Source organism: Brachycentrus maculatus, unplaced genomic scaffold, assembly GCF_059751285.1.
Source record: "Brachycentrus maculatus isolate JH-2025_06_01 unplaced genomic scaffold, ASM5975128v1 h1tg000050l, whole genome shotgun sequence".
Classification (NCBI taxonomy): Eukaryota; Metazoa; Arthropoda; class Insecta; order Trichoptera; family Brachycentridae; genus Brachycentrus; species Brachycentrus maculatus.
In genome coordinates this window covers 2,399,734-2,425,079 of record NW_028280804.1, presented here as the reverse complement: position 1 = coordinate 2,425,079, position 25,346 = coordinate 2,399,734, and the positions used below count along the sequence as shown (strand labels likewise).

At 32.2% G+C, this 25,346-nt stretch overlaps 1 protein-coding gene across 2 annotated transcripts in view; it reads left to right on the top strand.

Moving 5' to 3' along the window:
- Positions 1-21,482, top strand: part of hth (Meis homeobox homothorax) — a 449,971-nt gene extending 428,489 nt beyond the window's left edge. For both annotated transcript variants that reach the window (XM_088277921.1, XM_088277922.1), the window contains 3 exons: positions 14,216-14,274; positions 19,594-19,788; positions 20,679-21,482. In XM_088277921.1, the coding sequence (XP_088134047.1) occupies positions 14,216-14,274; positions 19,594-19,757 (223 nt within the window). In that variant the 3' untranslated portion in view covers positions 19,758-19,788; positions 20,679-21,482. The remainder of the gene's footprint in view (positions 1-14,215; positions 14,275-19,593; positions 19,789-20,678) is intronic.
- The last annotated feature ends 3,864 nt before the right edge of the window (positions 21,483-25,346 follow it).

Sequence of the window (25,346 nt, the reverse complement as noted above, 5' to 3'; positions counted from 1 at the left end):
TGGTATTTTATTTAATAGTAAAACCCTTATCCGCACCCCAATTGTGCATAGGGCACTGTGTCATATTAACGCAGTCTTATCTTGATCGTTTACACATGAAGGAAAGGTGATCAGCCCTCCGCTTCAGGTACCAGTCCATGGTAATATTGAATAAATATTACAGTGAAAAAATCACTTATATTTATTTTACCCCCCTTGGGAATCGAACCCGGGACCTCCAGAACGGTAGCCGAGGGTGCTGACCATTACACTACGGAGGCGGACAAAAATTTTATTTAAGGCTCTCAAAATACCTGATTATTCATTAAGGATGAGTAAAAGTATCTCGTAAAATTCATCATGGCGTTCTGTTTGTCGAGAGCTTTATCAGCCAACCTTGCTCCTTAATTTTGCATCCGCTGGCGTTGGTACATTTTCGGATTCCCAAATCTAATTTAAATATTTAAATTTTCATTATCTCTTCTCATTTGTTTACACATATTCCGCTCTGCGGACGATGCTGCGTGCGGTACTTCGTGCCCATAGAGCAAAACAGTTTCCTCTATGCGGTGCGTAGTTTAAAATTTGAATCCCAGAATCATTAATTTGATAAATGGTCGCTGGTTTAGTTCCCGGGGGGAGTTGCCAACATTTCCCCTCTCCCTTCCCACCATCCCTCCTATGACTAGGTTCTTCAGTGCCCGATTTAACATGACAATCTCTGAACACCCTCTACTATTCTGCTTGCCTAGTACTAATTAAGATTGTGTTATCTATAAAAAACACTATCAGATCGGTTGCAAGACTTTTTAATGGCTTTCTGAGTTATCTCATAAAATTGATCAGGAGCGGAGAAAAACGAATCGTCAACACTCACTTAAGTAACAGAAATAATAATTTGGAAAACATATTTAACTATTAGCGTTTAGAATTAGTTCTTGGTTTGTACGCTGTGAAGTAAAAACGTTTTTATAATGTGTAGGACGTATGACTTTTTCCAACATTTATTTTAGGAATTTGAGTATTTAAAATTAATTTAACAATATTTTGGTATCTTATATGTTAAATAAAAATATATTGATATTTTTTCCGTTTAAGTCGTTTATGAAGACTATTCATCAAATACTAAAAATACTAGTTAAAAATGTTTATACCAATATTCAACATTTATTTTTTTTGGTAAATATTTTGACATAATTTAATGATGCCGTTGTGACTCAAAATAGCTGTAAAAAGGTAATAAATTCACGATAGTCTTAATCGTGTTTTATTACATTTAAGTTTTGTAATGACATTTCTTGGTAGAATTGTATTTTATATAATAAAAGAACAATATAGATTGTACAACTTTTATTATATTTCACCAATAACAGAGTTTCGTTGAAACCAACATCACAATACTAGTAGGAGGCTAGAGCAAAATTCTCTTGTACGTACAAGAAGGCAGGGGTTGAAAACTATGATTTTTTTAAAATATTTTTCTCACATATAATTTTTTTTTTTTTGTCGAAAAAACTATATATTATCTGAGATGTTTACTTACTACATACCGATGTCTATTTTCATTATGATCTAATAAAGGAATTTCTTACAATTTTTATTAATGAAATCTTTTTGTAATATTCCTATAGTTTCAAGCACGCTGTGCATTGTTTGAATGAGAGCACTACTTGTTTATAAAATAATTCGCACAAATATATCGCATATAATTATAAATATTTGGTTCAGAGCATGAGCAGATTGTTTGTGTTAAACTTGCGATGCGGATGGGCGATGAGAGATTAAGCGGTCGATTCTAATTTTCTCTCTCGCAAGAAACCCATACCTAAAAATACGATATTTTCCTCACAACAAGAGAAATTCAGAGGCCAGTAGCAATATGTTTTACCCTTGTGCATTTTCATCGTATGTTGATGATATTGAAATCTTATTCATATCCCTTAAACCGTTGTCGCACCTCAAGATATTAATAACTTCCGTGTAATGGCGCGCCCTCTTAGGTCGCAAGCTGTCGCCGTTTCGCCGTACAAATTGGGTTCGGCAATAGGCAATAAGGGCTTCTACCACTCCTGCCCTCCTGATACCGCCATACGGCGCCCTGTTATGGCATTATCACCGGCTCCTTGTAGCTATGGGGTTGACCTAACGTTTGACCCCAGCAGTGGCAGCCATAACGGCCAAATGACACCAGACTCGACTCTGCTTCATGTCGAGGGGGAGACGGCAACCCTGGCAGAATTAACACCCTTCTGACATTTCTACTCGCCTGTTATCGACACCAAAATTTGCTTAAAAATATATAAAATATTACTCAAATTCAATCGGAAATAGAATTAGAAACGTAAAAAATATTGTAATTTATTTACTCTGCTTTAATAAGTAGGTACTAAATGGTGTTATAGTTCTATGTTTTTTTTAATGTTCAATATGATTTTTACACATATTTACCAAATAAATATAACATTATTCCTACATATCAAATGATATAAAAACAATTTAAAAATATTTATTTGTAAAATATCGTATAATGTTTATATATTGTATCAGTATAAACGTAATATTATGTATTTAATTCCATTGTGTAATATTACTCAAGAAATAGTCCCCTGTTTGGTTGGCTAATGAGCTGGACAACACGTGTAGCGGATTTCTGTTCTCCTAATCCATACAACACACTAATATCCCAGTAACACAACCCTGTTACCCAGCGTGATAGATTGCTTTCTCCAATTTAATGTCCTCAAACCAACGAGCTGGTTCGAAATCTATTTTTTATCTATTTATTTCAACAATAAGACCATAAATCTAATGGCACAAATACATAAACTTAAATTCAGTAAATATTCTATCTGCTTATTCTATATAAATTGAATAAGTACAAAAAGCCGTTATGAAGTCGCGAGAAAACAGTTAATTTCTTAAAGTACCTATCTAAATAAATATATTTAAATTATATAAATGCATCGTTCAAATTCAAATAATAAACCGGTTTCGAACCATGACTACCGATAGTATGTACATAAAATTATTATACGTCTAGCTATAATAGATTTATATTATCCACTGACACTTCGTGATGGAATTGCATTTTAATATATTATTAGATTAAAACCAATATTTTTAGCTTTTCCACTTTATTTTTATTTGACCAGCGACCGGGTTTCGTCGTTACCGACATCATCAGACTGGTGGGAGGCTATAAAAATTGTTATGTTATATATAAAACAAGGCAGGAGTTGATAACCATGATTTGATATAATTGTTGTTTTTATATAAAGTTATAATAGAATCAAATCGTGCTCTCAATACAAAAAACCTTTATAAAAATATTTTTAATATACAATACTTAAATTCACTCAAATTAAATTAATTTCTGAACAAAATTATATCAAATCATGGTTATCAACTCCTGCCTTGTTTTATATATATATAACATAACAATTTGTATAGCCTCCCACCAGTCTGATGATGTCGGTAACGACGAAACCCGGTCGCTGGTCAAATAAAAATAAAGTGGAAAAGCTAAAAATATTGGTTTTAATCTAATAATATACTAGCTAAAATATTTACGTTTCGAAATCATTAGTCTCATACTCATAGCAAACTTTCAGTTTTCAGTGAACTATTTAGCATTCTTGATAAATTGCTTCGGCCTGAATGATAAAGCGTTGATTAATTATTAACTTTTTATCAAGTTGATTGTTGAGGCGGATACGGCGCAAATTAATGACACAAATTAAATGACATATTACATCTCTAATAAAACGGTCGGGTGATTAATATTTTAATTATTTGTTTTTATAGCTGTCTGTTGTGACGGAAGGAAAACTGAGCGCTCGGTCGAGATGGAGAGAATGAACACGTCAACATTTGACAGTGTAATGATAAAACATTCGTGCGCGCACAGACATATGCCAATCATAAACTATTGGGGCAGGTCAGACAGTCTACTTTGCTCACCGGAATGGGTACCATTATCATTCTCCCACAAATAAATACGAGTATTCCCTCATAATACAACACGGTACCAAATGTTTACTAATCGCTGTCTGGATTCAGTATCATAAACGTTATCATTTTATTTAAACTTTTAAGAATAACCAACGATTCCTGAATATAATTCAATTTATAGAATGGTTAAAATAATGTATACTGATAAGAAAACCGTGTATATTTTCGTATGCGTGTCTCGACCAAAGTTGACATACAAACGCATAGCTTGTATACGGTGTTTAAAAAAATTCTGACGTTACCTCATCTTAGACCAACTAACAAAGATACATAATACACCTGACAAAGTAAAAGTATTTGTTTTATTTCTACCCTTATCAGGTATTTCAGAAGTAGCAAAGTACAGTTAGCGTATTTCCATTTTGCCACTAGTTTTTCATAGGGGAATTGAGTTGAACTGAAATAAAAATAATGATAACAAAAAAATATTTGGGAAGTTGTGTTTTACTTTAGCTTTTGTCTTTGGATTTAATTTTGTACCACAAAAATGAGTGGGGATGTCATTCGGAGTTCTGCCATGTGTACAAAGCACGGATATCAAGCTATTTTGAAGTACTAAAATGAAAAATTCTCATTACGATAAGGCATAAGGAGAATCATCATAATTTCCGTTTTAGGTCAATCCCGACCCGAATCATTTTCGATATGCGTTAGGTATGCCAAATCTAAATGGAATTTCTCCGATGGCCGATGCCAGGGCGGCACGGGGCAATGAGAGGGCGGCCCAGGCTGAATACTAAATGCGCCATCTACATAATAAATACGGTCCAAGGGAGGCCCAATCACGCGGCGGCACCGGGACACGCGCGCCGAGCACAAATCATATTTCAATCTCATAAACTGACCAGGGGAGCAGGGGCCGCGCTGGGGGATGGGGCCGCACGTGATGTTTGATTCGAGGCGGATGATGGTGAGGCCGTTATTTAGGAGCGAATGCGCGCCGCATGGAAACTGCCCGCAAGCAGCCGCCCTCCTCTGCGCTCCTGGCAGGGCGGCCGGGCCGGCGCTCCTTGCTCGAGAAAATCACCGCTTTTATGCGCTTTGCACCTCGGATTACCATGCCATCGGACTGTAACTTCTCACCACGCCATCTAAATTGAGATTCAAATGCATAAATATATCCTTCACTTTAACATGTCACCACAATCTACATACGACTTATGCAATACCGTATAATCACTCTTGAATCAAATCCAATGACAACTTGATCAATTTCAAAAATTGAATGAATCACGACTTACCATCTTGCCGCTTCCCGAAGGGGCAGGCAGAGAGAATAGAACGCCACATCAATCTGTCTTTGAACACAGTCTTCGCTTTTCAGCCCTCTTTCAGACAACTTCTCATACATACACGCCGACTGACCCGATTCCAGACCGGAAATACTTGATCATGCCAAGTTTTCTTCCGTCTTTCTCTGCTTCTCTTACCAACCAAATTCACCTTATAAACTTGTTTAATCATATTTTCTTCACTCATTCGGTTCACATGTCCTTACCATCTCAACACACATTTCTTAATTTTATCTATAATGGTTTTCTCAGCCTTGCATTCTTGTATTCCATTGAATAAGAAAGACAATGGAGAAAAAACATTAGGCGGGAAAAGGAGAATAACTAGGGCTCTCCGGGTTGCACACCCGTACTTATACTAGTTGCACGACTCATAAACTGCTAATGTGAGAAACCTTGAGGCTACTTTTCCAGGGTCCTCCACCCGGAAAATAGGTTTGTATTTTTGTAACTTAGTATTAATCAGTCTTGAAAAAAAAGCGGTTAGTTTTAAAACCGGTAGACATTATAATTAAGTTATAATAAAATATTTACAGTGATATTAAAAAAACTTATATTTTGATTATAAAATGGAAAATCATAAAATTATTGCTTGAAATATAAATTTTATGTATTTTTTTACTATCTTGTCCAGTAGAAAATTACCAAGCAATGGAATTAAACAATCAATTACATTTTCAATTTTCAAGATTTATTGCTGAAGATTTTAAACGAAAACGACTTATAAAAGAAAAACACTTGTTTTTGTACTTAAAAAACAAGTGTCTTTCATTTATAATTTCATCATGTCTTACCACAAAGTGAATACCAAAACAATAAATAAAAATGCATTTTATATATATATTCAAAGCAATAACATTGTGATTTTGCATTTTACAATAAAAAAAACTTTGTTTTAACATCACTATAAATATTTTATTATAATTTAATTATAATGTCTACCGGTTTCAAAGATAATCGCTTCTTTTTCAAGACTGATTTAATACTAAAAGTTACATTTTAATCATTAAAAAAATCTTCAAATTAATCATAAAAAATACTTCATTTAGGTAATTGTTTTCGTAAAACAACAGATACATGTATATTTCGTTTTACGAAAGATACAAGTACATTTCCCAAAAACCGAAAGGTCCCAAGTTCGGGCCTGCTGCGTTGACGGGTGGGGCCAAAGGGCCCAGTCCCGTAGGAAGGCCTACCAATTTCGCAGATTTCCAAAGGGTATTCCGGGAGACATTCCTGTTACGTGCCAAGACTTCCGTCAAATTATATTATGGATTAGTTAAGATAAACATTTTCTTGCTGCCTTACTTATTCAGTAAACAATCGGATAAAGCAACAGTATCTCTAACTTTGGAGCCTATAATTTGTTTCAGAACTCTATCTTTACTGTATAAATAAAAATATAAATTTCACATTGTTCAAAATTCTCAAATATTTCAAAGTTATACACCGATTGCTTTGGAATTTCGACACAACGTTGCATTTAAAAAAGCTCATGTTTTTATTTATCTTTAAAAATATAAATAAAAACGATAAATTATTCAAAATCTTAATCTTTTAATGCTATTCACCAATTGCTTGGAATTTTTTACATAACGTTGCATTCTAGTACGTGCGTGTTTATATGTATATATATATATATATATATATATATATATATATATATATTGTATATTTATATATATATATATATATATATATATATATATATATATATATATATATATATATATATATATATATATATATATATATATATATATATATATATATATATATATATATATATATATATATATATATATATATATATATATATATATATATATATATATATATATATATATATATATATATATATATATATATATATATATATATATATATATATATATATATATATATATATATATATATATATATATATATCTGCAACAAGTGTTTTAACCGGTGACAGGTAAAAATAGATTCTTTTAAAAACAGCTTGTTGACTACAATGGCAGCGCCATCTGTCGAACATAACAGCAACACACGCAATACTAAACATTGCACATAGTAGACATCGTATTTTTTTACTGCTTCTAAAATACTATAAGTGTACCATCTACCCGTAAGCATTGTTAAATTAAATGTATAAGAGCTTTATTTTCCATTTAACCAGTCTGAGCCACAGAAACGCGTAGCTAGGTACAGCTAGTTTTAAATATAAAAAAGACAGTGAAGATGAATTAACAGGAATTAATTTGAGTTTTAAAGTATAAGGTTCCATCTGAGTAAAGACACTAAGCCGAAAGCTTTTTATTTTGAAACAAGGAGATAACGACTTGAATTTATTTCTTAATTAAATGCCCACCTTTTGAAAGCATTTCGCAATATTAAAACGGTCTAATCACCCCTTCGCCTTTCACTAAATTAATTAACCGTATAATTAATTAGAGAAACATTTATTAAAACGTGACATTACAAAACACTTAAGGTACTACCTTCTCAGCGTCTTAATTTCCATAATGCCGCCCGTAAAAAAAGTCATTCCACGGCTTCAGACGTCCGGAGAAGTTATGATTACCCGGCTACCATATTACGGAGTCGGTAAATTTACTGCAAATATTTCGTAGGCATTCCGAAATCCGCCCGAGGGCGCGGGTCGCAGCGATCAGGCCGAGCAAATTAACCCTTAATTAAACAAAATCACAACTTATGGCCCGGCTTCTCGGAGAATACCAGTTTGTTTTCTAGCACTCGCGCAATTACCTTGTGCTCTGGTTCAAGAGGGGCTAACAACGCTGCGAGATGCCTGAAATCCAGGCTGCTAATCTATGCTTCCCTGGTAGCAACTCTAATATCCACTAACGTCTATTATTTGCCTTTGTATATTTTTGTAAGAAATCTCATAAAAACTGAAATTTATTGCAGTCAGACATATATACATTTGCAAGACTACTTGTTTATAGGGTTACATAATGTTAAATTATTATTTTAGTCGAACGGAACGAATAAGAGAATGGGTTTCTCTTGCGTAATACTCGTAAGTTCAATTGAAAGTGTACGCAGGTACTAAAAGGCCGTAAGATTAATTCCGTCGCCGTATATTAGCCGCCGATTGCTATTAGGAATGCCTTACGGACTTTTACGCGCGGATGTGTTCTTTTTTATTTTACCCTCCCATACCAAAGGGCAGCCACCACTTTATCCGTACGTGTCAAATGCATTAAATAGCCTATTTAAGTCATATCGGCCATTTCATCAGGCAATTTCTAGGGGATTTGAAATGAATTCGTTGGTAAGCTTTCGGCGATTCCAGCTCCCGGCGGCATTACCGCAAAACAAACGCTTCGGAGTCCGTGGTCGTCTAATTCCTACGGTTGGTCAATAGGAACTAACGACAATAATGATGTTTATTTGCCTTCGCACAACCAACAAACGAAGCCATTCCGACCGGTATTTCTCCCTCTCTAGAAATATTTTCTTGGATAGCGACTGCAGATCAGAATATATTTTAGCTTACAGATATATTTCGTTATTAAACTCTGCACATACTGTTATTTATTTATTCCAAACCTTGAAGTGAATTGTACAAGCCTTATTACAAGCCCATATAGCATAATCATTCTACAAAATCCAATGAAACTATATATTAACATAACATAAATGTATATACATATATATATATATACATATATATATATATATATATATATATATATATATATATATATATATATATATATATATATATATATATATATATATATATATACATATATATATATATATATATTTATATATATATATATATTTATATATATATATATATATATATATATATATATATATATATATATATATATATATATATATATATATATATATATATAAACATATATACAGACATAAAGCACCCTTGAGGTAGTATTTTGCGAATACAGCGCTGTTTAAATTATTCAAAATTATCATTAAGATGAGAAACCGATGCAAACGTGATTAATCCGCCAATTTTATAATACGCCGTGATTATCCTTAATGCAACGTCCCCTTCGGAGAAATAATGAATTCTTTCTGAATGCGTTTACTGCACCCAGGAGGGGATGGGGGTAAAGTGACGATACATCACATAGCACCATATTGATTGTGTTAAAAAAAACATGCCCCAACGACGCGACTTGTGTTATTTCCAAACTTACAATTATAATCCCCCCTTTGTAACTCTTTGGGTCCATTGCAGCATGCAGATGACAGGGCGACGATTTTGTGAATGATGATTCACGCAAAAATAATTTACTCTAAGGGTACATAATCAAATGCTGAGTGCGTAATGGAAAAAGGAATTATCTATTCAGTTTTTACAACAAATTACATACTCAATAATTGTAGAACTCAGCTTGGACTGCGACATTTTCTGAGTGATTTACGCACAGTGTGTGTATAAAATCAATTATTGGCAATAGAGCCACAGCAGGATGGATACAGTTCCCAATGTAAACTCAGTAGACAAAATCATCAAACCCCTTGACTTTTTGCATTTTACTATTGTTATGAACCTTTGGAATAAAAATAAATAAATCAATAAATAACAACAGCGATGTATTAATTCATTTTATAGAAGAAAGGTTTTGTAATTTTGTTTAAAATTATTTTAAAGGGTTATTTCATAACACACTTATCTTTTATATACTCGTAGTTGTATATAATTTTTATTTAGTATAAGACAATATAGTCTGAAAACGAAACAAATTTATTGGAAAAGCTTTCTTTGTTTTTTTCTTCATAATTTAGTTTTGAATGCATAAATTCATTTAATTACAAATAGGATAAAATTGTTATAATGTAATAAAGTGTGCTTTTAACAAAATTCTAACATTAAATTTGAATAAGATAAAGTAAAATACGAAGAATTTTTGCTACTTATCTACAAAATATAAAGTATAAAAAATAGATGGACACAAGAACGCTTTTGTCATACAATCCATTATATATTTTGATAATTTCACACGCTCGATGCACAGCAACCCTTGACTCGTGTGCGTTTGTATGCATAATATTCCAGTGGGGTGGGGCGCCCAACACACATGGAGCTTGTGACACAATCACATGTGTGCCAGCTCCCATATTCACGACATAGTCAGATGCATCTCTGGGATGTTTTTCTAGGCAATTTGATTGTCGGGTACATTAATCACGGCAGGGGCGCGACTCTCCCCAGCATCCCCCCTTATGAACATGCTCGTCTTCCGGCGAATGCCAGTCCTAGTATATAAATATATTTATATGACGAGTTGGATTGAAAACATACTCAATTATTTTTATAATTAAAATTTTGATAATTTCCACAAATTAATACAAAATTTGTGGTTTACTGTGATAATGAAGATATAATATTGATAAATGTGTTTGTAGATTCTTCTACATTTTTTCATATACTATGTTGCCACCCGAGATCAGTGAATTTCGGTAAACTCTGGGCCAATATTTCACTTGATAAACGCACTTATTTCATTACCACAGTTACCATTGTATGCTTAATCAATCATTATATATATATTTATATATATATATTTATATATATATATATATATATATATATATATATATATATATATATATATATATATATATATATATATAACCAAATACTAATGATTCGATTTTACTTGTCCGTAAATATGATTGTACTACAATTATATCTGTAATAATGAAAATACATTATACAGGCGTTGATGTTGCTCGTTTTGATGTTTCCTCTGTTCATGAAAACATCTGTAGTTCTCGAAACTAGTCGTGTTAACATTAATAAATTCAAAAAGTTTTTTAAATTGTTTTATTTTTACGTTTATGTAATCATGTTTTTCCACAAAGTTAATGCCAAATCAATAAAAATAAAAATTGTATTTTAAAACCAGAAATAAGAAAATTATTTATTGTAACTGCAGACAGTTGGTAGAATTCCATATTGAATTTTTGGGCAATATATCCAAAATAAAACAAGGAATAAATTTGTTGGATTGAATTCTACATTTGTTTATGTATATGTTAATACGTGACGCGTTTCGTCTTCTTAGGACATTATCAAACACTGCTTATATATACACACATTACCAAACAGTGTTTGATAATGTCCGAAGAAGACGAAACGCGTCACGTATTTATATATACATGAATAAACGTAAAATTCAATCCAACAAACCTTGTTTTATTTTGGATATATTACCCAACAATTCAATTAAAAAAATTAATCGATTTTGAATAAATTACAAAAAATTTCACCTAATTGCGAATATCGATAAGGGTGATAATGTATATATATACGAAATGGCAGGATTTTTTCGTGTTCGAGGAAAAAGAACTTTGGTTGTAAAAGCGGGTGAAAGCTTTAATATTCAAAAACAGATCGCAAGGCACTTTACCGAATTTCACTTACGCTCTTAGATTCCATTTTCTTTTACCCCATCCGATCGTTACCGCAGGAATGATTTCGAAATCGATGTTATTGTAAAGTGGAATCACAGGGGATTAGAAGCATAGAGGAGAAGGAACAAAATCTATCTCGATTCACAATCACGGGTTATGGTGAAATTATTCATAAGGCCTTCTGCACGATACAAGGGAAGTAATGTCTTCATACAGCGAGAACATGAGAAATCTTTATTTTATGCACCAACGTAGAAATCCGTGGAAAACCGCAAAGAAAACATGCTTCAGAATGTACCTAGCTATTTCAAATTTAAATCCGTTTCAAAGAGATACGTTTGTGCGATTTACATTTTATATTCATACGTATTCTCATATATAAGATGTTGAAACATTAAAAAATGTATGTGAAAATGTTACTTGATTATTTCGTCACATTTTTAAAAAACCTTTATATCTGTTAACCCAAATAAGATGATTTTATAAAATTATAAAACAAAATAAACATTCAAAACAATTACTGTTTTATACATAATAAAATAAATGTATCAAGAACTACGAATCAATGTATTTTGTATTCCAAGAAAACTATCATTTTTATGTTTTTGAAAATAATAGCGCAAGGGAGATGATATTCTTGGTGGCATGTGTTGATTTATTATTATTTTATTCATTCACACATGTTTTATTCGAAAAAAATGCAAGGCAACTAACTATTTGAACATGCATGACCTAACTGTCTTTTCTGTATCGCTTTCCCCGCATATGATGTGAATACATATCGTGTTTCCTGCAAATCGTTCCCGGTTACACTCTAGAGACATTTGTAATTTTTTACAAAATATCATTTACTCCAAAACGACTCCTAAGGGAGAAAGGACGATTTTCGAGTAAACTTGTGAACAAATCACAATACAAATATGAATTATCCGACTAGAAACGTTATAAAATGTAAACATCATAAACGTAATATAATATAGTTAATAACCTACTTTTAATTAAATAAAAAACAAAACTATTTTTTTTTACATAGAGTATAAAATTTATATATATACGTAGGTACTTGTCCTATGGAATTGTCGAATACCGAATGAATTGTCTCAACGTTTACATAAAATAATTCATTAAATCCAGATAATTTATAAAGAAAATGTCAAATCATAATAAAAGCTGAAATTGGGGTAAATTATCTCGTTATCTTGACATATGTATTATTTTATGAATTGATAAAGAAATAAATATACTCACAAGTCAACGAGAAGCTGATTTTTTAAACTTTTTCAGGTTGTGAATAATACGAAAATTTAGCTCAAAATCTATCTACCATCGTAAATTTCTTTGCAATTAGACACATTAATGTAAATTATCTGGAGAAAGTTTTAGATAAAATAACGAACAAAATTATGTAAAGTAAATAAAAGTAAAATCCTGTTCCAATAAATTAGGAAAACGTGAAATCAGTTTTATATCTCTTAGTACAGGTTTTCTGAATGATCGAAATGTATTTTACTAATAGGTGACGTGATTAATGGTAATTAAATAAAGCGTTTCTAATAAATAAATATAAATTTCTATTATGGTAAAAAACGGTGATAAATATTATTAGATAAGTGTTTTAGTTTATAACCAACAAATAATTAAATATAGATTTTGGTGTTATTTTTTTTTACTTAGAGCCGGCTCCGTAGTGTAATGGTCTGTAGTGTATCAGTCCGCCTCCGTAGTGTAATGGTCAGCACGCTCGCAGATTCCCAAGGGGGGTAAAATAAATATAAGTGATTTTTTCACTGTAATATTTATTTAATATTATTACCCTGGACTGGTGGTACCTGTAGCGGAGGGCTGATCACCTTTCCTTCATCAAGATAACACTGCGTTTATATGACGCAATGCCCTATGCATCATTGGGGTGCGGATAAGGGTTTTATTATTATTATTTTAGAGCAAATACCGTTGTGATTTTAACTATCTGTAATCGAAATAATATATATATATATATATATATATATATATATATATATATATATATATATATATATATATATATATATATATATATATATGTATATATATATATATATATATATATTTATATATGTATATTAATCAATATTATGATATTAAAAATAACCTTCTAATAATTTAAGTTGCATCTTTTCTCACATTCTCATTAAAAAAAAATATTTCTGTTTCCAATATTACCGATTAAAAATATTCAGTAGTAATTGGTAAAAATACCTTTTTTGTTTACTAATAACTTTTATAATGTTTTGAATTGCCTCAAGTACTAGGTATTTCTCAATAAATTATCAATTATGAGGTTTCGTTATAGAATTCAAAATTCAGCTATATAGCGGTATGATGTATGTGTATACATTTACATATATAATATAAATCTTGATGAAATACAATCACTTAAAATATAAACACTTTTTTCTTTATTTGTGTTGTATATGTATATGAGAATCTTTAAAAAATACTTGTTTGTTTGTTACATGATTAATTTATGTGAATTATTTTATTTTCAGGTTTATCAATGCTCGGCGTAGAATCGTACAACCAATGATCGACCAATCAAATAGAGCAGGTGAGCCTCTTCTTACATATATTAACTATTAATTAATTAATTAACAATTCAGTAATCAATTTCCCTTATTAGTTTAAGCCAAGTGAACGTCACAATTAACTGCGTGTTACAATTAATTTGTTTGAGAAATTATCGGATACTGTATCGAGCATTTGAAGCGAATTTCATCTGGTACTGTACAATCAAATATGTATATGGAGTCGTATTATTTACCCTGTAATTATAATGGCACAATACTGGTAATAATCAGGCACAGAGTATCGATTGACAATCTCCTCCCAGTCATGCTGCCCTGTTACCTAGGCGTGTGGTATGGGGGGAGGGGTTGATCATGGTAGAGCATGCCCGTGGGACGCGGTGTGATCACTAAAAGCTTTCAAACCTATCCGGAAGAGTAACTCTGAAGAAGCCTTACACATAAGTATATTATGTATGTAAGTACATTACATAAATAGTCCGATACTTACCTTCGGCCAGTGCGTCTCTCCTAATCCTTTTACGTGTGGCCTCAAACGTTTCACTATTTTATCTTTATTATTCACCCTTCCTCTATATCAGATTCAAATTGTTATCCAAAGTCTATTTGTCCAAGAAAAAATATTTTTTTTACATTCATACATTATCAAAAGAGTAGCGCTACTTTATAAGGGTACAATTTTTATTTTAAACTGTACCTATTCTTGGGAATTCATAGGTCAGAGTCCTTTATTTCTGATTATTCAACTCCTGTGGAAATATAATAACGTAACGTTATAAATAAGTAACTCTGTGGTAAAGAAGTGTTAAATATTTTGACATAGATCAACATAGATAAAGAAGAATATGGAAGCCCGGGTATTCACAGGTCTTACGACCTATCAAAGGCTGGTTTAAGTAATCACTTTATCCATGTGTAACATTTACCATTCTACCTAATTTTTTTGAAAAGTTAAATTGTTTAAAAATCAAATAATTCCAAAGCTAATCATGTTTTAAATTAATTTCATATTCTATGAGCATTTTTATAGCCGTAGTTGAAAATGGATAAAAGTACCCTCATTGATACGTGTTTCTCAACTAAAGTTCCTAATTTATTATCGAGCTGTAACACCGGGTTCTGACTTTACTTATCCGTATAAAAGCATTATTGACATACAAACACATTATTGCTCCGATGTTTACCAAGATTCCGCCCTAGAGAGACCCGCCCTTCCCGCCTACCTTGGCGGCCATAAAGTTGGATCCCATCAACTGCTAGCTAGTAATTGTTTACTGCGCTCTAAAGGCCACTAGGCGGTAGACGAGGCTTGCTCCGGTACCTCCATTCTAGACTATTCCTTCACAGACCACGTTACACCTACTTGGAGCCATTCTGCAGTTATATTATACATTACTAGCTTTATTTCCTTCCTTATTTAGAGCATAATGGTGTCAAGAAATATACTAGAAAACGTTTTTATCTTACATCATGATATTCTTTCACAAAACTCTGAATATACATAATTAAAATTATATTATAATTCTAAAAATGTCTTCCTGGATCCAATAATTGAGTAGATTTCACAAATACGTGAAAAGAAAATAATCTATATACACACCTGTAATAAATTATCAGGTTTATATAGTAATTATTATTAAAACTATCCTTTAAATTATATCGAAATGTTTAATAGCTACGCTTATAAATATAGCTCACTCCATTTAAATTGTTAATGAAATCAGGTTTTATTCGAACTTTTCATTATTTTCCCTATAGACAGCCCATTTCATTTTCTTTTCATACCTCCCTTCGGAGGTTTCAATCTGTTCAGCCCTTATTAAAAAGACTTTCATTTGGCTGTACCACGTATTGAAGGCAATTACTTTTCTTCGCGCATAAAAACCAATAGCTCTCCCTCAGACGAGTATCAGGAGGGCATACACGGGAGAAGGAAAGCTACTCAGTCGCACCTCGGGTCGCGTCTCCTGAAGCCGACGTCTTCGACTATTTTAGATTTATTGGCGACGTGAGAATGGCCTGCGGCAATTAGTTCCGAGCGGCTAATAGGGAACTTGGGGACCGTTATCTGGCAATAGAGCGTAGGAAGGCAGTTTAGCCACCTCCTGTTCCCCCTGTTTCCCGGATCACTCTCACTCCTAGTTATTCTATTTCGAAGATAGTTACTTACTTAGTTACTCACTCATACACATATGTTCGATAAAGTTAAATATGATCAGTAAAAAAAACTGTTTTTGATTCTAACGCGAGATATATTTTCCAATATTCATACTCTTAGTGGATGTAATATAATTATTATGTGTCTGAAATTTATGGCGAGCATTGCAAATCAGACTATGTGGGTAATTTTTTAGGGGTTTGGTATGTGCAAATGAAACCCTTTTCTTTGACAGCGTACATGTTCATATACGATAACCCTGTTAAAATCTAGCCATTTCCTCGCTTCCCCCGCGCACCGCTCCGCGCCTCCCCGCTCCTGGCGCCCCCAGGCCGGAGAGTGATGGATAACCCAGAACGGGTCAACGGTTTCGGACATTATTCTCTTTTTCCCTTTTTTCTGTTTCTCTCCTCTGACCAGAGAGCGCCCTCCCTCGCCCGTATAACTAACCATAACTAACTAAGGGTTGGCCGGGATGGATTGCAAATTGTGCTCAGGATGTGTATGACTTTCAAAGGATTTTTTCGCAACGTAAGCCCTCCTCTTTCATGCTGAGCTCCCGTTTCCACAAGAATAATTGGAACTCAAATTCCCGACACAAACATGCCATCCCATTGTTTTATTTTTATAAATTTTGAACTTGTAGCATCAAACTACACGACATTCCACGTTTTATAATGAAAAAATTCATTTAACCCTATTTTTTTTATTTTTGCCTTTAAATTTATTAGTTTTACCCATATATGTAACATATATACTAAAAGTTATATTGCATATATTACTATTTTATTAATATAAATAGTGATCCTAAGATACCAATAAGCATTTACAGTAATTATAACGATTTATCACACTGAGTACACTATGATTGTAATGTAATTAATTAAAATTCTAATCATCCAATAAATCTACGGAAATCAAACCATGATCCATTGCATCGTGCTCATGTACAAATTAGTGATTCATGATTTATCATTATTAGCCATAAGCTAACAATGACCAACGATAACATATTGCGGTTAACTTTGTTAATGTTAGGCTATTGTAGATTGATGTGCGCATTTACAGTAATCATGAATTAGGGAAACGTTAAAGTAGGGTTCAATTCAACAGCATTTATGAGTACTCGTATTATTTTTGTGCTATGCATAGAGAATGAATGAATATTGATTTATCGTTTCTAGTATTCAGAAAGCCATTATCACACCTTTGAACGTAGGTACCTCGTCCAATGGAGCTTCCACCGTCTATGTAATGAATTTATCGTGCCTGTATAAATTGGTGGATAATGCTAGTTTATACGGAGGGCAATTATTAATCCGCGTTAGCCTCAGCTACGTGGTCGTACTCTAGCATCACGTATATTCGGTTGCATTAACGTTAAAATTTGTATAAATTAACTCTACAATCTTACTCCATTTTACTAACGATAATTCCTGGAAATTAAACCTTTTATCATATATGTAGATACACAGTTATAACTATTAAGACTCAGACTCGCCTTGACTATTCATTGAATAAAACGTACATATCATAGAAATTTATAATATTATTTATTTTAAACATATGTATAGAGCTAAGTGTAACCGAACAAAATTTCCAAAAAATATCGTATTTTATTTTTTTTTACCCTTCTCTCATCCTTATTACATCATTTATCAAAAATAAGTTAGTGATATTTACAATTTTCACTAAAATCAGCAACAAAAAGGTTATTGTGCCAAAATAATTAATGATTAGCTACCGTGCAGAAGGTCCTAGGTTTGATTCACAGGAGGGGTCAAAATAAATGTAATAAATTCTTCACACTTATATTTATTTGTCGTCAATTCAGGCTGGTACGTGAAGTGCAGAATGGACCACCTCATCGATTTTTTCACAGCGCAGATATTATTTTCATATTATGAATGGCCTTTTAGAAGGTAGGTAAGTAGATACGAGTACACACGTACATTTGAAAATACAAAAGTCTTTTCAATGAGTTACAAAAATATTTTAGATGAGTTATTTAAAATAAAGTTACGATAATCGACGGATAGTGCATAATCCGAGCAGTTAGGTAATGTCTCTCCATTGTAAGGAATGTTCGTATTGGTTCCCTCTTCCGTCAGAAGTCTTCGTCTCCCTTTATTGCTTCCTGTTATCCTGGTAACTGCTCCAGCCCCTCGATAGAGAGCCATGCAGTAGTAATAACTCTCGTAAATCAATGGACCGTGCCGGATAATGGACATTATTATGGTTGGCTGAGAGACAAAAAGAAAAGCAGATTTATTAGATCCAAAAGCTTTGTGAAAGATTTTTTACTGGTTCCTTGATAAAAAGCCTTTCAAGGCGTCATACGCGAGTGCCAAGTGGCAACTACCTTTCCATTTATATTTCTTGTCGCTTTTAACTAAATTTTTAATCCTCTTCGTGGTTCGTTTCCTAATGCCATTGATTTTTTTATTGGGCTGTCTATTGATCTATTTTAGATAGTTATAACCCAGACCGTACTCTCTAGTTACTAGATTTTGAGATTAGCAGAAATATTATCATTTATAGTAGAAATACATTTATCATATATTTAATTACAAATTACAAATAATGTATGTCCCCACACGGGTTTTCCTAGTTTTTCACATTTAACAAGTTCTTTTTTGTAAAATTATATGAATAGAAAACTGTTTATAATACGCAATCATATAAGACATACCCAAATGATGCGATTTATTTTAGATCTATCCACCTGCATCATACATATAAATGTGTAATGAATAAATTTGTTGTTTATCATAAGTTCATAAGAATACCTCTTTTACACATATGTAATTTCGTTATTTACTGACTTATGGATAATGGGAATAGGTTGTAAAACTTGGTTACATAATTTTTTTGACCAAAAGCAGTATGTGTTGGGTTTTGTTTGATGTGTTTCAGTTCTATGTACGTTTCCACGAAGTGTATATTGATTCTGAGCAACATAAATCCGTAATAATCATAATCAAACATGTAAATCCGGCAACGTATTGTACACGTTTGATTATACTTTTTTTTAATCTGCATTATTAAAATTGGCACAGCACTTGTTAGCGTGATTACTTCGTTTTGCTCGAAGGGTTGGTCTGTAATGCATTTTGACCATTGTGAGTAACCTCTTGATTCCACCCGCAGCATGTCTAAATTGTAGTGACTTTTCCGTTCGCAGTGTTCCCGCACGCAGGGCCCAGCGGGGCGTACAGTCCCGACGCGACCATGGGCTACATGATGGACGGCCAGGCGCAGATGATGCACCGCCCGCCGGCGGACGCGGCCTTCCACCAGGGCTACGCGCACTACCCTCCCGCGGAGTACTACGGACACCATCTATAATCGCCGGCCCTGCTGCCGGCGTTCCACGAAGGTGGGTTCCAATTTCATTTCGATTGCTTGTATCCTCAGCGCTTCTGATCTCCTGGTATTTTCATCATACATATGGAATGTGGGTGAACCTTTTTTGCAAATATTTTGATACTCCTCCGTGCCTACCCGTTATGCAAGTCTATGCTAGGGGTGTGGAGGCGTCTATGAATCTGCCTATGTTGGATTAGAACTCGGATCAGCCGACTAACTGAAGTATTCAACTGCAAAATCCTATAGCTGCCAACACTATTGTTTTTCTAAATTTGTATTTATTTTAAGTTGGCATTGAAGCTATTAAATTTAAATTTCGAGTCAAATCAGGATGTAGTTTTTTTATGATTATCGATACTTTGTTCATAATAAATAAATAAATGCGTTTACAAAAGTAGTCTGTCAGGAAGCCTTAGCCTTTTGTATCAGATCTGGGAATCCAGTAAGATTTTACAATGTATCATCATTTCTTTTAAGTCAGACAAATGCCAATAGGGGTCATAGTTTCTTTTTTATAATAAAACTTTGACCTCCCCATACATTAAAATTATAATATGCAATACTTATTTTATCAGAAAATTAAATTTAAAAAATCTATTTTCTGAATAAAAATGCATCCAGGCCTAAACAAAGTTTTATGGTAGAATGATTTAAAGAGCATGTTTGGCATATATGAATGAAAACATGTGAAGTACACGAATAAGAAAACTCAGTTACCTCTCATATGGTCATGGCAAGCGTCTGCGTTATGCAAATGCATGTATGACTAAATATATGCATAGAAGTTGAGGATGCCAGGACATATGCGTGTTGTTACTACTCTCTGGTCAGAACTATGAGAAGTTGACATAATACTGACACTGTACATAGGAAACTAATAAGCTTTTCTTTTCTTTCCAGGTGCTGACAACGATTCCTAAAAATGAAGCGCTGAAATACTCTTCGTCGAAGTGTAAAGATACCAGTGAATAATAAAGTAATATAGCATAACATTCGCGGGAGACACTGTGCGCGTGGTGTTCGCGTAATAAACATTGGAGAATCGATATTCGTTATTTAGTGTTCGCGCAAAATATCATGTAAACGGCCGGAACGGATATCAGCGGAGTGTCGGATGAATACAAAACGGAACATTTGAAATGCGCTGTGTTTAACAAATACTTTGGTATTTTGGTCACAAACACAAATGATATCATATAAATGTGATTAATCCACTGTACAAAGAAATGTAAATTATGTTTTTTTATCAAATCGTGTTTGCGTGTGTGGTTTGACTCGTCATGTGATCGTGGCTTAACTAATAGCATGTTGAAATAACGCGGCATCATTAAACAATAAGGAATAACCCAAGATTCAGTATACAACGAACGGAGGAGACAGTTCTGTGATCACATCACCGGAAGGCGGAGAGTGCAGCGAGTGGTCCGCAGTATACGAGTACGATTACCGGCAGGATGTTCACGGACCGAAGTAGTTTGTGACAAACGAAAGGCCAAAACTAAACATGAGGTGCAATTTACTACAGCCGCGCTAGACCCGCTCTCCTACAGCGGGCGGCGAGAAGCGGGTCGTCGGATCGGGGCGCGGTGTATTAGTTAAGACTTCAATATTATACGGTTCATATGTAATTTAATATACAAAAGGTTATTGCATAAAGTAAAGTGTGTTAGAAATTACAAATATGAATGTAAATCGCAAATACCCCTACCCCTTTATAAATAATAAATAAATCTTAAATTAATTCAGTAATGTTAAGTTACGCTAAGTGATATTTGGATAGTGTAAGGAGGGAGTAGGTAAGTGTGTATAAAGGGAGAGTAGTGAAATGTCAGGCAGAGGATCTCTGGGCGACCTGATGGCTGCTTCTAGTGACGTCACTCATGTACATACATCCTTCCTAGGAAGCAGCCTAACCATTGCTGATTTATCAAACATTGTATACGTAAATGTCTCTAAACCGCTTTTTCGTATTGTACATCGCGGAATCTTATTCCCACTCATGGTATTCATTTCTCTATTGTCATTTCAACGCAACAATATTTATTTTCGGAAAACTACCCCCCTGTTTTTGGCCGTGTATTTCCTAACTCTTTAAATTCGAGAAATGCTTTAAATATTGTTGTAGTTAAGATAAATGGTTGATTGTTGAAATATATTTTGAGATCTTTCAATAGACTTACCGCAGTAAAGCACAACGCAAGAACCATTTTATTTACTACCAATGTGATACGATATTTTATCAAATATTGCTATAAATATTATTATTTCAATCAATTGACTAAGATGTCTGTTAGTAGTTATCTAATTAAAAAACAATATTTCTTCTAGAATATTTTCCGCGTTGTTTAAACGATTTGTAAAATTCATGCGTTGTGTTTTATAGACTGGCATCTAATGATACGAGTATAATACGGAAGTATAGATTTTACTTAAAAACGAACTCCTATCTCCAGACCTTATACTGAAATTGTGTATACCAAAATCTCTAGAGGTTGCCATTCACACATCATTAATATTAAATGAAATGTGTGATGTATAATTATACTGAAATTGAAAATATTTAAATGCTTTCGAATTTGTGATGTTAATGTAATGATATTTGAAAGACTCTTATTCGTACAATATTACTATAGCCGTTGATTTCGGGTCCCACCGTTATTATAGCTGTTATCACATTTCAAGCTAAGAGCACTCGTATACTATGGAAAACGATAAATTATATCCTACCATTTCAGTAGGATAATGTCTGATTCCTTTTAATTTTCAATATAACGGAAACTTGTGAAATGATCGATTCTAATATACCACATCTACGTATACATAGACAAAAAATGTTAACATTATTTTTGTACAAATTAATTTAGAGTTTTCGGTAAGAAATCCGTTAGCACAATAATATAATATATTGTATCAATTATTCAAATTATATCATTGTCGGCATTTATTTGCAAGATCGTAATTTAAGTACCTGAAATTGTTTTCTATTTAAATCGCATTTTGGAGGTACGCGAATGCAACTGATTCTATCGAAAATGGTCGTAATTTTTCATTTTCTCTTGGAGACAATCAATATGTATACGAAATTACTCTTTGTTTATCGACCTTACTCAATCAAATGTATCCAATAACGTGTATTATAACTATACAATTATTAAAACATATTATGTGGGAAATGGATCTCTCAACAGGGTAATCAATTATCAGAAAACTGTTTTATTTTATATTCTAATTATACTTAGAAATGTCGTAATATTACCTTTGTTTATTTGTTTTCCTAAACGCCTCCAAAATATTTCACGATTTAAGTAGAAAATATAAGTTGATACTCCGATAAAATTATACACAAAAGCTCACCGCTTTTAATTCCAAACTGAATGCCATTTTGTGTTGGTTTCCAGAATACGACAAGAAATATCACCAATAAAATAAGTACACCATACCTAGAAATGATGAATCGTTATAAAAATTTCATCATAAGCCTTAATCAATGTATACGAACCTTCAAAATAATAATTTGTTTCGAGAATTATTATTGAAATGTTTTCAATGTTCTAACATTACTGAAAGACAAATGATATACATATACTTAAATATTATATATTATTCTAATACATTGTTTACATTTCACAAGATATAAATCAATATTTACTGTTTATTTATCCGTCATTATATTTTCACAAAACAGCAATAATTACAGTATGTTTTATCAATAAAAATTTCATTGAAATGTCGTGTACTTTGTATATGTATATTATTTCACAAAACTGTTTTTGATTGAATAATTTATTACTATATTAAGAACGTAACAATGGCTGATTTATTGAAAGTATTTTTGCGTTCCTTATCAAAGAAATTCGAGAAAATAATAGTTGTTTGTAAATTACCATTTTTGTACATGTTTGTTGAATATTCGTGATGGGGTCATGGAGAATATGCATTCAAAGGATTATTGAATAAATACATTAAAATTAGATCAAATGTTCCTCCAAATAATGCAGCCGAAGATTCTGAATTTACATGTTTTAAAGTAAAATTAACTTTCTTTGATTGCATACTCTCAAAGACTCGTGGTATGATATATTTTCGCATTTCGTTTACTAATGCGTTTCCTGTTTGTATTATATTTTTCTTGTTTGTTTTTTCTTGTATCTATGTATAAACTATTGTTTCGCACAAACATTGTATTTGTTCGTCTATTTTAAATCTTTATTATTTTTCAACGACAAACAAAGTGATACTATTATTTTCAGAACACGATGTTTTCAAACAGAAATATAAAACTAATTATTTAATATGGACGATAAAATGTGAATGTATGATTTTTTTATTCAAATTTAAAGATAATTAGTTTATATGCTATAAACTTACCTCTATACTGAATTATACTTATTATTATATAAATATTAAAATTATATAATTATTGATAGATTATAAAGAGAAATGCAAAGTGATGAATGTAGATGGCGGGTGAGTGAGAGGTTATCCTCTGTATAGCAGTTTTTTTTTGAATGATGGAAACAATGAAATTTGTTAGCATTATAAATGCTACATCTTGTGTAAAAAATTATTAAAAAAAACATTAAAAAATTATTTTTGTTTCAATTATACCCAAAGACTCCTATGTTAAGAATTTAACAATAAAACATTATGTGTATTTCTAACCTGACAGTTAAATACATTTATACATAAAAGCATTTTTGAAGAAACATTTTTTTTCATAAGTAGAGAAAACATATAATTGATAATGCGAAATACCCAAAATGCTAATTTTTCTTCAAATCAAAAAGTATTTATTTTTATACAGCACGAAAATCGTGATTTTTTTTTAAATTCACACACTTAAATATCATATTAACAATTATTGAGAATACAACCAAAACACGATTTCGTTAAAATAGTAACTTGACCCTTATCATTAATATTACAATTTATATTATAAGTATTAAAAATTTTATTTTTAATTAGAAATCTACTTTGCGGCATTTATTTTTAAAAAAATATACATATAAATAATTACTTACAAAAACATTATTATGTTTTTGTATTTAATTATTTATTAATATTTTTTAATATATGCCGCAAAGTTAGTTTTAAATTAATATTGAAATATTTTTTTTTTATATATTTATATTTTAATTAATATATATTAAATTCTAATATTAATGATAAGGGTCAAGTTATAAACATCACTAAAAAATGTATTTCTTTGTTACTAAAAATACAAGAATACCAGGAGCACATATTGCGTAAAGAGGAAATTGAGAAAGTGTTTATCGACTTTTCTCTGATGTGGTCTTCAACCCTTGTGCAGTGCAGATTTTCTGCTGCGTTCGGAGCGCGACGGGGGCACCGGAGGTTGACAAATGGGCGGCGCTGTATCGCGCCCGGCCAGCGGGATGGAAATGCAACTTTAGGCGAATCGAAGGGGGCCGATTCAAGGATGCCATAAAAAAACTAAAATAATATTAATATTCTATAAGAAAAATTATAACCAAAAAATAAAATAACCTGTGATATTCTATGAGTTTAAATAGTGTTAATTTACTATTTCGATTAATTAAGAAAGGT